Source organism: Ascaphus truei, chromosome 1, assembly GCF_040206685.1.
Source record: "Ascaphus truei isolate aAscTru1 chromosome 1, aAscTru1.hap1, whole genome shotgun sequence".
NCBI classification, from domain to species: domain Eukaryota; kingdom Metazoa; phylum Chordata; class Amphibia; order Anura; family Ascaphidae; genus Ascaphus; species Ascaphus truei.
The window spans coordinates 192,692,724-192,705,827 of NC_134483.1; the positions used below are offsets into that span (position 1 = coordinate 192,692,724).

General features: G+C 43.9%; 1 protein-coding gene across 1 annotated transcript in view; it reads left to right on the plus strand.

Moving 5' to 3' along the window:
• Window positions 1-425: 425 nt before the first annotated feature.
• LOC142469995 (kelch domain-containing protein 3-like) overlaps window positions 426-13,104 on the plus strand; it is a 123,097-nt gene continuing 110,418 nt past the window's right edge. Inside the window, exons 1-3 of the mRNA XM_075576832.1 lie at window positions 426-562; window positions 947-1,017; window positions 8,752-8,824. Of these exons, the coding sequence (XP_075432947.1) occupies window positions 956-1,017; window positions 8,752-8,824 (135 nt within the window). The 5' untranslated portion in view covers window positions 426-562; window positions 947-955. The remainder of the gene's footprint in view (window positions 563-946; window positions 1,018-8,751; window positions 8,825-13,104) is intronic.

A 13,104-nucleotide genomic window follows, 5' to 3' on the forward strand; every position in this document is an offset into this window, starting at 1 on the left:
GTTGTCCCAGACGTGACGTGTGGCGGCGCAGCACCGGCGGCGACTTGTGTGGCAGCGGCTTGGTCGCAGCCAAATGTCCTAGATTGAATGTGAAACTCTGTGGTTAATGATTTCCGACAAATACAGGAAAATTGACTAACAAGATACTTATACTTCACACACCTGCATGCTTTCCTTTAACCTTGATTCATAGAGCCTTTAACATTCTGTTTGGAGAGCTTCCTTGCTGCTGTTATGGCTTGCTTCTAAAGTACACAAAATACCTGCAGGTGATCTGATCTCCTGGCCTCACTGAAACAGAGTGTAACATGTCAGTCTAACCTACCATATGTTCCCCTTCTAAACCGGAAACATCCCTTGCAAATGTCATACTTTATTATGTGCCTTTGTGTACGTTGTTTCATAGCAACCGCTGCCAAGTAAAATAAACCCTCGCTCAGAGCTCCAAGACGCAGTCTTTAATATTGATAACTCCTCCGGTCATATTTTAATTGTGTGGCTTTTTCAATAAAGAGCATAGAAGCTAAAGGTGCTTAATTGAGTGCGTCATCTTTTCCGTCAGGTGAGTGGCACAAAGGGTGAGAAAAAACAGATATAAAAGAACTAACTTGTACGTTATTACCTTATTTGTGTATTCTCAAGTTTTTAATTGAATTTATTATTGTGTGAATAATACCTTTTATTCACATCAACATTACTTGCATTCATAGCGCTTCTAAATAGCTTAAAGCTCAATGGAAGAATTCATCACAGTTTCTTTGTGTAGTTGCTTAAGTGCTGAAATAACTGAATATGCCCGTTCAGGATTCAACATACAGTTATTTATTTTTAAAAAAGGAGAGAGAAAAAAGTGTGACACAGGAATAACCTTGTTTTGTGTCATTTGAAGTTTAATAACAGTAATACAGGTAGATGTTTTTCAAGGTAATTTAATTCTTTGTTTCAGTGGCAAAAGATGGCTTTGGCAAGTGGACACTGGGTACAAAAAGAGGTTTTTGGAGAACCACCAAGATCTAGGTATATTTATGTTATTACAGCGTATTTCTTGCCTATCGTCATTGGGGCTTTCAGACCTGCGGGCAATAATAAAGCTTTAAACCAAACAGTGATCACTTTACAAATGCTGGTTATTTCCAGCTTCAGTTGCAGCCCAGACTTGCTTCTGATGGACTAACACTAAAACAACTATGTTTCAACTTTTTTACTTTGGCACTGTTGTGAATTGACAGAATTACGGCTATTATTATTGCTGATCGTAATAATAGTAATTGATGGCACAATGTTTGAATGCATTTAGATTTTTTTTTTTTTTTTTAAAGCGCAGTGTCACTGCTTCTTTAAGATACTGTGACCACTGTCTGTAGTTAGTCATTTTAGGGACATAACATTTAAAAACTGTCATTGATTCATATTTTTGTATCCACATTTTCTGAGAAGAAAATGTTTTTAAATAGTATATACAGTAGCTATAGAAATGCCAAGTATTTGGCTTATTAGGAGTGTGGGCCAGTTAAAATACTAGATTAAAATATCACTTCAGCTATCTCTGTCCTACAGTCTGTCTTTTCCATGACAGCTAGGATAATAATGCTGAAGGTGGACTTTGAGATACAGGTATTTTTTTAAAATGCTATTCATGTCCAAAAATACTCTGCTAACAATACCTAAGTTAGTATGTTGGTCCTGTACAGTACGTACTGAAATGGTCCACAGTAGGGAATGTTTGAGAACCTCTGCATACACTACTATATGTGTGAGGAATAATTGGCCTGAAACCTATGCAGCTACAGCACATGAGGCAATATAAAAAAGAAAAGAACGCATAAGAGAACACAGAAAACTGGAAAAACTTGCAAAATATTTGATACATAGCAGAATCTAAGGGCTGCATGTGAACGTTTTCAGGGAACCCCTTTGTTTGGGTTTGCTGATGAATAAACTGACACGTAAACCTTGAATTTTGTCATGTATTAGGCGTTTTGCATGTTTTTGTCAGCTTACTGAGTGCTCCCCGGCATTTCGTTGTGTTGGTTCCTATGTTATCGGGTCTATTTCATCTGCTTTTTGTGTGCTGCCACTATTCTTTCTACTTTCTTGTAAAGCATGTGGCTATATTAATGTCCAATGCCCAGGAAGTGATTCGTTTGCTTCAGACCATTAACAATTAGAGTAGGAATTTATTGAGCACAGTAATTTAACTAAGTTTGCTACCACAAAGGTCAGCAACTTACAGTAATTTGTTATGCAGTTTGTATGGCCTCAACAGTGGTTAATGTATCTATGTAATTATTTCCTAAATTGAACTATAACTTTGTAACTCAAGTTGATTTTTTTTCAATTTCTAATGATTTATTTTTTGTTATTAAAAGGCTACTGTAAAAATGTATAGACATTGCCAATATTTTGCATTATTGAGGGATATGGCTCTTCAATGGCAACAATGTGAAAACCTAAAAATCAGTCATGAAAAGAAACACACAAAAAATATCAACAATATTTGCAAAGCAAAACATTTGATTATGTTTTAGACATATGTTTACCATTGGTTATTATCAAATGGCAGCATGTCGGCATATAGCATTGTAATTATATCACTCAGAGTAAACATGACAATATATGTTGGATTAAAGATCACCTATATAAATGTTTCACTAATTTATATATGGATCGTAAGAAAAAAAACATGTTTTATGAATATTTTCCACTGAAATGCAATACTGAGAGCGACTAGACTCTTGCAATCTGTACTTAATTTGTGTAAAATACAGAGACCCTCTCAAACAATTACAGCTACTTATATACATTGTTCACATTTATTGGCCTGTAGCTCCCTCTTAATACTAGAGCCCCTAAAGTTTACAAGTGTCGCTGACCCAGTGGCTGTGGGGGGCCCGGCTGCTGAGCCCTTCGATGCCGCCAGGCCCCGGCTCTCCCCCATCTGTGGGCCACTGATGCCAGTGTGCGCCGGGCTTCTCTCTGACATTGGTGTGCGCCGGGAGCAAGCTAGGCTCAGCTTCCTGCACGCACTGGCATGAGAGAGAGGCCCGGCACTTGCCGCCATCAGAAGCTCAGCGTGGGACAGTGTCAGTGAGGGAGGCTCGCAGCTGGGGGAGAGCTGGGGCCTGGCGGCAACGAGAGGACCAGCAGACGGCCAGAGACCCAAAACTATCCCCAAGGTAAGCACTTTTGTATTTATTTGGGGGGTGTTTTTTTTGTGGTATGTATTTGCGGGAGGGGGATTTTGTATGTATTTGGGGTTGTATGTATGTGGGGGGGTATATGTATTTGGGGCTGGTTTATTTTTGTATTTGGGGTGGTTGTGTGTATTTGGTGGGTAGGGTGTTGTATTTGGGGTGAGATTTTTGTATGTATTTGGGTGTTGTATGTATTTGGTGGGCAGGGGTGGTTGTATGTATTTGGGGGTTGGGGTTGTATGTATTTGGGGGTTGTATGTATTTGGGGGTGGGGGTGTATGTATTTGAGGGTGGGGTGTATGTATTTGGGGGATGGGGGGTTGTATGTATTTAGGGGGCTGGGGGTTGTGTGTATTTGGGGGTGGGGGGTTGTGTGTATTTGGGGGGTGGGGGTTGAGTTTATTTGGGGGGTGGGGGGTTGTGTGTATTAGTGGGTTGTATGTATTTGGGGGGTTGTATGTATTTGTTTTTTTTTAAATGTATTTTGGGGGGTGTTTTTTAAATGTATTTTTGGGGTGGGGGGTTGTATGTATTTTGTGGGGGGGGGGTTGTGTGTGTGTGTGTGTGTGGGGCCAGGTGGGTTGAGAGGGAGGGAATGAGTGTGAGGAGGGGGGATTGAGTGAGAGTGGGGTAATTGATAGAGGGGGTGGAGAGAGGGTGAGGGGGTAAGAGGGAGAAGGATGGGTGTCAGGATCGTCTAGACCTCCTGCCTAGCCATAGCTTCCTTGTCCACTGAGTGTGCTGCTGCCTTCTGTTGGCTCTGGGTTCCTCTGTCTGTCTGTCTTCTTGTTGCTCCTGTCTCTGTCCTTTATAGCTTGCTTCCTGTCTGTTGTGTTTGCCTTTGCTTCAAGTCAGACTCCCATGCCTGTTTTTGATCCTGATCTGTTTATGTACCTGTACCTGTATTGTAGTCTGCTCACAGTAAAGGTCCTTGCTAGTAATCTGGCTTGTCCCTGGTTATTCCTGCTCCCCGGTCTCAGTCCCTGCTCCCCGGTCTCAGTCCCTGCTCCCTGTTCTCAGTCCCTGTCCTGCCCCGCCTGTCCTGTTCCAGTCTCCTCATTGCCGACCTCTGCTTGTTACCTGACTTCGCTACCTGCTGCCTGCCTCGGACCCCTGCTTGTTACCTGACTTCGCTACCTGCCGCCTGCCTCGGACCCCTGCTTGTGACCCCTACTTCGCTTCCTGCTGTTCCGGCCACCGAGATCCTACCCGCCACAGGAGTCTCCCGTGACAGAAAGCAAAGGCCACTTCTGGATCTGGCTGGAACAGATTCTTCTTCTGCCTGCACCCTTTCCTGCCTGCTGCAACAGACCACATCCGCATGGTTGAAGATAAGTACTTTCGTTTCTTTTTTGGAAATCCAAGTTGGGATTTTGAAAGGTTTTTTTTTTTGTTGCTGCTAAGTTTTCTGCAAGAATTATTGCGTTCATAACAAAAAAAACATTTTTTCTGAGACTAGAACTGTTGCTGCAAGTGACTATTGCAGTTTTCGTTGAGATTTTTATTTTTGTGCAGTGCCTGGGTTAACCCTTGCAGTACCTGTTGCCACCTTTTAGACTCTGACTTTTCATTTCCTGGATAGGCTTGTCTCTGCATCACTGGTTGGACCACTGCTGTTCACAGGGTTCTCATTTCAAAAGACAAGAGTGCTTCTATTATTTTGTTACTGCATACTGTGATTTTTCCTGCAATCTGTAGTTTTTCATATGATTGGTTCTAAGGTTTCAGGTTTACCTGCAAGTTCCCCTAAAGTTTGTTTCTCTGCAACATATGATATCCCTACGCCTGATATCAAAGGTTTCAGATTTGACTGCAGGGTTCTCTGTCTGATATTCCTATGTCAAAAGTTTCAGATCTAACTACAAGTTTTCTCTGTATTAGTTTCCTGCTGTCTATGATATTTCTATGCCTGATATCAAAAGTTTCAGATTCAACTGCAGGTTTTCTTTGTCTATATGATATCCATACGCCTGATGCATAAAGATTTAGATGTAACTGCAGGTTTTCTCTGTCTGTATGATATCCCTACGCCTAATGCCTAAAGTTTCAGATTCAACTGCAGGTTTTTTCTGTCTGTATGATATCCCTACGTCTAATGCCTAAAGATTCAGATATAACTGCAGGTTTCTCTGTCTATGTTTTTTCCTTGCATTTATATCTCTGTGACTGATGTTAAAGTCTCAAAGGGTCAGCTCTCCTATCTTGTGTCTCTCTGTGTCTAATATTCCTGTTGTTCATTCTAATGCTTCTGTTTTAAAAACACATTTCCTCTTTACTGGTTTCTTGGGAAGTGTGGTTTAATTATGGCTCCCACTCAAACAGTCTTGAGCAGTAAATGTGAACACAGTACTACTGATTCTTCAGAACTTCTCAAAGCAAGAAAGAAGAAGAAAAAGAAGGGAGGCATTACTGTGGAAGTTGCAGAGGAAATTAAGACTGAAAATTTAACCTCAGAGTCTGCATTTGATGAAAGAGATATGCTGCAGCTTAAGGCAACTCACAGACGTATCCCAAGAATAGTGGAAGAGAAGAAAGATGCTCCTACTCAGACGCTTCAAGCTGCACGAAAAGAGATTGATTGTCTTCATGGACGTTTAGATATAGTGCAAGAAGCTAAGGCTGCACTACAGAGCGGTCTATCCTCAGCAATTGCTAAGTGTGTTCTCCAGGAAAAAGAAAAACACCAGTTGGAAAGTGACCTGCATGTCATGTCAGGTGAGCTGGAGAAGGCATATGCTGATGCTGCTGAGAATCGGCACCACGCTTCTAAAAGTAACGAATTCCTGGAAATCTCTATGAAGGAAATTGACAGGCTTAATACAGAGCTTAAAGTCTCCCATGAGGATATTTGCTACTTCAAGAAAGAGATGGAAGTCGATCGGGAGGAGAGATGCTACTTGACAACAGAGATACGTTCTATGAGAGAAATCTTCGAAGGGTTAAATATCAGTTTTGAAACTGTAACCTAAGAGTGCAAGAATCTCTACAGTATGTCCAAGTCAGTGAAGGAGAGAAGAAGCTCCATGAATTAGGAGAGGAGAAGAAGCAGTTGGCCCAGGAAAAGTTGGATGTGCAGACAGCACTACAGAATGCAGAGAGAGCTGCAAGAGGAACGTGTCTCCCTGGAGCGGCGCACACAGGCAGAGAATATGCTGCAGAGTCAGCTGCGAGAACTGCGTACACATCTGCAGGACACCAAGGAGAGATGGGTGAATGCTGACGAGAGACAGCGAGTATTGCAGGAGGAAAGTTTCCAGACTGCCTACAAAATAAAGACGCTGCAAGATTTTTTGAGTACCCAGTGTGTCCCCAAAGAACAGCATGAGGAGCTGAAGGCCACATTGAGCATGACCAGAGCCTCGCTGGAGGAAGAGCTAAAGCTAGCAGCTGAATTCACATCTCAGCAGTTCGCAGCGCTGCAGGCACAGATCGTTGAGCTCAAGACACAGCTTGTCAAAAAGGAGGATAAAGAGAGATCGGTATCAGATCAGAGGCGCTACTCCCTAATAGACCCTTCCACTGCGTCAGAAGTTCTACGGTTACAGCATCGCTTGGTTAGCACTGAAGACGCCCTCCGAATTGCTTTGGATCAGGGTCACCAAGTGGAGAAACTATTGGAAGCCATGAGAAGCAGCTCGGAGAAGTCTCAGATCACTGGAAACTCAGGCTCAGCCAATGGGATCCACCAGCAGGACAAGGTCCATAAACCAGAGATGGGAACAAATGATATTTCTGAAGAAAGGATAAAAGTGAAACAGACAATGGAAGAGCTACAACTCAAACTCAGCAAGCGAGACAAAGAAGCATTGTCCATGTCTTCCCATGTCGATACACTACGGGCCCAAGTAAATGCGCTAGAGAACAAATGCAAGTCAGGAGACAAGAAGGTAGATTCATTAGCGAAGGACAATAAGAAGCTGGAAGTGGAACTAGAAGCTCTTTCTAGGAAATCCCACGATTCCTCTGGACAGTTTGTCATGATCAGCCAAGATGTGCTCAAGAAAGAGAAATTTAAATGACCTGCGAGTTTTGCTCTTGGAGTCATATCGTCACTCGCCGTGGCCTGAGAAAGACTTGAGCCGAGAGGTGCATAGAGCTGACTGGAGATTAAAGGAGCAGAAACTCAAAGACGAAATCAGAGTATTAAGAGAAACACTAATGATTATGGATAAAGAGATATATTGGTCACAAAAAGAGACCACGAAGAGTGAACTCTGTGTCCCCACTGACTTATGTAGAAAGGCTGCATCCGTCTTTTCCCACGTTCCTGATGTCTCTGCCCCTGCTTTTGGGTTGAACGCACCCATTCCGAGGTTCCTTGCAGCACCCAATGTACCTGTGGAGTACTCTCTGCCCGCTGACAAACCACCAGAGGTGGGTCACCTTGAGTCCACTTTTCATCAAGGCCTCCGGGAAGAGCCTGGAGGATCGTCCGGAGAACGCTCTTGAGAGGGGGGAGTAATGTCAGGATCGCCTAGACCTCCTGCCTAGCCATAGCTTCCTTGTCCACTGGGTGTGCTGCTGCCTTCTGTTGGCTCTGGGTTCCTCTGTCTGTCTGTTTCTTGTTGCTCCTGTCTCTGTCCTTTATAGCTTGCTTCCTGTCTGTTGTGTTTGCCTTTGCTTCAAGTCAGACTCCCATGCCTGTTTTTGATCCTGATCTGTTTATGTACCTGTACCTGTATTGTAGTCTGCTCACAGTAAAGGTCCTTGCTAGTAATCTGGCTTGTCCCTGGTTATTCCTGCTCCCCGGTCTCAGTCCCTGCTCCCTGTTCTCAGTCCCTGTCCCGCCCCGCCTGTCCTGTTCCAGTCTCCTCGTTGCCGACCTCTGCTTTTTACCTGACTTCGCTACCTGCCGCCTGCCTCGGACCCCTGCTTGTTACCTGACTTCGCTACCTGCCGCCTGCCTCGGACCCCTGCTTGTGACCCCTACTTCGCTTCCTGCTGTTCCGGCCACCGAGATCCTACCCGCCACAGGAGTCTCCCGTGACAATGGGAGATAAATACATGGGAAGATGGGGGGAAATAGAGGGGTGAAAAGGGGGATTCGCAAGACCGCCATCACGGGGGGGGGGGGGGGGGGCATTTAAAGAGCTGATGCAGTACCTCCGACTTCCAAATTAATATTATTTTTACAATACCGTGTCCTACAGCCTGGCAAACTGGGAATATTTAGGCGGAAACATTTGGATTCGATGTTACTATTACTCAAAGAGTTTGCTCTTCTGCGTGACAGTTCTCTTGGGGTGTCACATACGGACTTGTTAGAGATAAATATGCATATATCTTGTATTTTGCTCATTAGAAGAATTAGCTCCAGTTTCTTGTATTTCTCTTGTCTCTGCAGTAAAAAGAACTATAATAGATTTTCGGGAAAACGTTTTGTCAAGTATATTTGGATGTTCTATGACAAAAACAAGCACTTACCAATAAGAATCATGCTTCTAGAAAAGTATATATTTTTAGAGATGCGTATCTTGTCTTTAAATAAAGCAGCTGTATAAATGACCACTTGAACTCACAAATCCCTGCTTGAATTTCTCTTCATCCATTATTTTAGGTATGGACATGCATTAACAGTTGCTGGCAATATTGCATTCATATTTGGAGGTTGTGCCAGCAGCAGTATCCCGGTAAGTAACGTATACATTTTGTTTGTTAAAGGAGCAGTAGACCTTAGCACTTTTTTTATTTTTTCAAAACTGATTTATAAATCAGACCAGAGACTAGCTGCTAAGGTGCCTCAGCTTCTGCTTAATGGGTGTATAGTGGGGACCAGGGGGGGGGGGTGCTAATGGGTGCATCAATATAAATCAGACCTGCAGTTTTCTATTGCTATTGGATTCTTTCCACAGGTTGTCAGACAGCCTACAAGCCCCTAACAAAATGAGATTATAGTCTATTGATCAGTCTTCCACCTGAAAACTTGAGCAACTGGGGTGCAAAAAAGAGTGCACCAACAACTGCACTGTTAAAAAATAAAACCATTTTTGGGGGGTTGTATGTGGTTACCTTTCTTAAATCTATCATCAGTTTTGTCCCAGTTTTGCAGCTGTCAGCTTTGATAAATAGACCTGCAGCAGCATAATCAGAGCATGGACACCAGGCACTAATCAAATGAAAATAACTTTACTTCAGCATAATAGGCAAAATAATAAAAAGTCCACATATTACAGAGATTGCAAAATAAAGTCAATGTGTGGTCCATCAGGAGACTTTATCCTGACTTATCTTCATAGTGATTACTCCCGGTTTAAAGGGCTTATAGAGTAGAGCAAAGTAGAAACCAGTAGTACAGCAGCTAGATCCTTCAAAGAAGTTTAACCCCAAGCTTGCTGTGGCCTGGGACTCAAGCCTTGCCCTGGGACAGTCCACAGGAGTGAACCAGAGCTGTTAGTGGGGGGAAGCCCGGCGGAAGAAGAGGGGCTGACTGGCCAGCAGTAGTACTGGCAAACCCCCAGTGATGGCGGTCCTGGTAAGTGCATTGATTTATAAAGAATGGCACACCGATAAGTGTGTCTCGAGTGTGTAGTGTAGTCATGTTACAAGCTAGGTTGGAGCAGAGTGGGAGCAATGGATGTGGGCTATGGGGGTAGGTGCCCTGCAGTGGCTGGATAGAACTCCCAGGAGGGAGTTGTACTCTAGGTAAACACTGTTTATGCATGTACTGCCTGGCAATACCTTACTAGCCTGCAAGGGGGTAAATAGTTAGGGCAGTGTGAGGGCAATTACCCCCTTGATTACTATTGTGGCTAGGAAGGTGCACATTGTGTATGCCTACATGACCACTGTGGCTATTAAGACAAAAACGCTCCTTATTAAATATGACAGTCATATAACGTCTTATGCTACAGATGTAGCAGGCATTATTATCTCCGTTATTTAAGTAATAATCCCCGAAGAACAGGGCATTACTGGCCAATAAGTTGAAGGCCCGAGGCGAAGCAGAGGGACTTTAACCCAGCCAGGGCATTATTGGCCAGTAATGCCCTGTTCTGAGGGGATTATTACTATTATAGGCTACATGTAGACTTATTTTTATTTATTTTTTTCATAAAAAATATACATTTTTGTAGTCACATTGATTTTTATCAGCATGACTGTCTACATTCTTATGCTTTTACTGCAAGTTTATTAAAAAAATTGTACATATACACAGCCACACACACACACACACACACACACACACACACACACACACACACACACACACACACACACTCTGCAACCCCCCTATATACATAAACACACTCTGCAGTACCCTCTACACACTGTGCAGCCCCCCTCCTCTACACCCACAAAACACACTGCAGACCTCCTCCACCCTCTACACTCACAAAACACAACAGGCTCCCAACCCCTCTACACCCACAAAACACACTGTAGACACACACACACCAACAAAACAGACTGCTGCCCCCTCTACATCCATAAAACACACACCAGCAGCCCCCTTCTACACCCACTGCAGGCCCCATGTAAACCCACACACAGCAGACACAGACGCAGACACAGACAGACACACACACACACACAACACTGCACCCCTCCTGCACCCACAAAACACACACTGCAGCCACCCCTCTACACCTACAAAACACACACTGCAGAGATACACACAAATCAACAAAACAGGCTCGGACACCTCTACATCCACAAAACACACACCAGCAGCCCCCCTCTACACACACTGCAGCCCCCTGTAAACCCACACACTGCAGACACACACCAACAAAACACTCTGCACCCTCCTCCAATCACAAAACACACACTGAAGACACACACACTGCAGCTCCCCCTCTACACCAACAAAACACACACAGCAGAAACACACCAACAAGACTCTGCTGCCCCCTCTACACCCACAAACACATACCAACAGAAGACACACACACTAATAAAACACTCTGCTGACCCCCTTTACACCCACAAAACACACTCGGCAGACACACAAACCTTTCCCCTCACTCTCCTGTGCGGAGCTCTCTGCAGACAGGGTGGGGGAGGAGTCAGTGCCTTGCTGGTGTGTTCTGTCCAATCACCTCCCCTGTCTAAGTGCAAATTTCACTCTTTGTGAATGAAACCTGAAAGCTGATTGGCTGAAAAACTTGGCAAGCTGTCAAAAATTCCGGGCCATTACTGATTGGTTAAAATTCCGGGCATTATCCAATCAGAGAGCAGGGATTTTAATAATGCCCTGAATTTTACTGTTTAGCCTATAATGCCCTGGCTGGAAGAGTTGAAGGCCCGAGGCGAAGCCGAGGGATTTTAACCCAGCCAGGGCATTATTGGCCAGTAATGCCCTGTTCTGAGGGGATTATTACTATTATAGGCTAAATGTAGACTTTTTTCATAAATAATAGATATTTTTGTTTAGTTAAATAGATTTTTTTAATTAAAATAAAATGGTAAATACATGAAACCACCTCTATATACTCTTACACTGCAGATATCTATATCACACACTGCCGCCCCTCTGTACACACACACACACACACACACACACACACACACACACACACACACACACACACACACCAGCTCAACACACACACACACAGCACCTCTACACACACACAGCACCTCTACACACACACACACAGCACCTCTACACACACACACGAGCTCTAGACACACAACACAGCACCTCCTCTACACTCACAACACAGCAGCTCTACACACACACACACAACACAGCAGCTCTACACATAAACACAGCAGCTATACACACACACACAACACAACAGCTCTACACACACACACACACACACACACACAACAAAGCAGCTCTACACACACAAACTCTGCTGCTACACACACATGCTACACCCATAAACACTGCTGCTGACACTGACACACACACACACACACACTGGAGCTCTATACACACACACATCAGCTCTACACACACACAAACTGCTGCTACACATACAACAGCACAACACAACACACACACACACTGCAGCCACAATAAAAAATGCAGCCACTTACTAAACTTTGCACTCCCCCCCACCTCTACACACAACACAGCACCTCTACACACACCCCACGCACACACACACACACACACACAACACTGCACCTCTATACAAAACACAGCACCTCTACACACACAACATACACACACACACAACACTGCACCTCTATACACAGCACCTCTACACACACACACACACACACACCTGCTACACACACATGTTCCACCCATAAACACTGCTGCTGACACTGACACACACACACCGGAGCTCTATATACACACACACACACACACACACACACACACACACACAGCACCTCTACACAGATATATAACAGCACAGCACACACACACTGCTACTGACACAAACTGCAGCCACAAACAAACTGCAGAGAGCCACTTACTTCTTTGCTTTGCAGACTCCCCCCCAATTCAACTGAATCTGCTCTGAAAATCTCAGTCAGCTCGGGAGGGGGAGGAGTCAACCTGTGGCTGATACGTCCTGACCAATCCCCTTCCTTGTCTCAGAGCTGTTACTTCAATCAGACGAATCCCCCTGCCCTGTCTCAGCTGTTCTGAAAGCTGATTGGCTGGAAATAAACACATTGAAAACGACACATTCTGCTGCTTAAATTCCGGACATTACTGATTGGTTAAAATTCCGGGCATTATCCAATCAGAGAGCAGGATTTTCAATAATGCCCAGAATTTTACTGCTTTAGCCTATAATGTGGAATAACACAGGAAATGAAGCATCAACACACGTGTTGCCATTCTTTTCAATAGTGCTATTTTCAAACTTGTTTAATAACACCATAGCATTAACACAAATCATTGTGTTAGCTAGACTAGACCGGAAGTAAAATCTGGTACTTCTGTATAATCTGCTTTCCTCCTAGTATCTTTCCACCACATAAAATGTTATTGTTCCTCTGA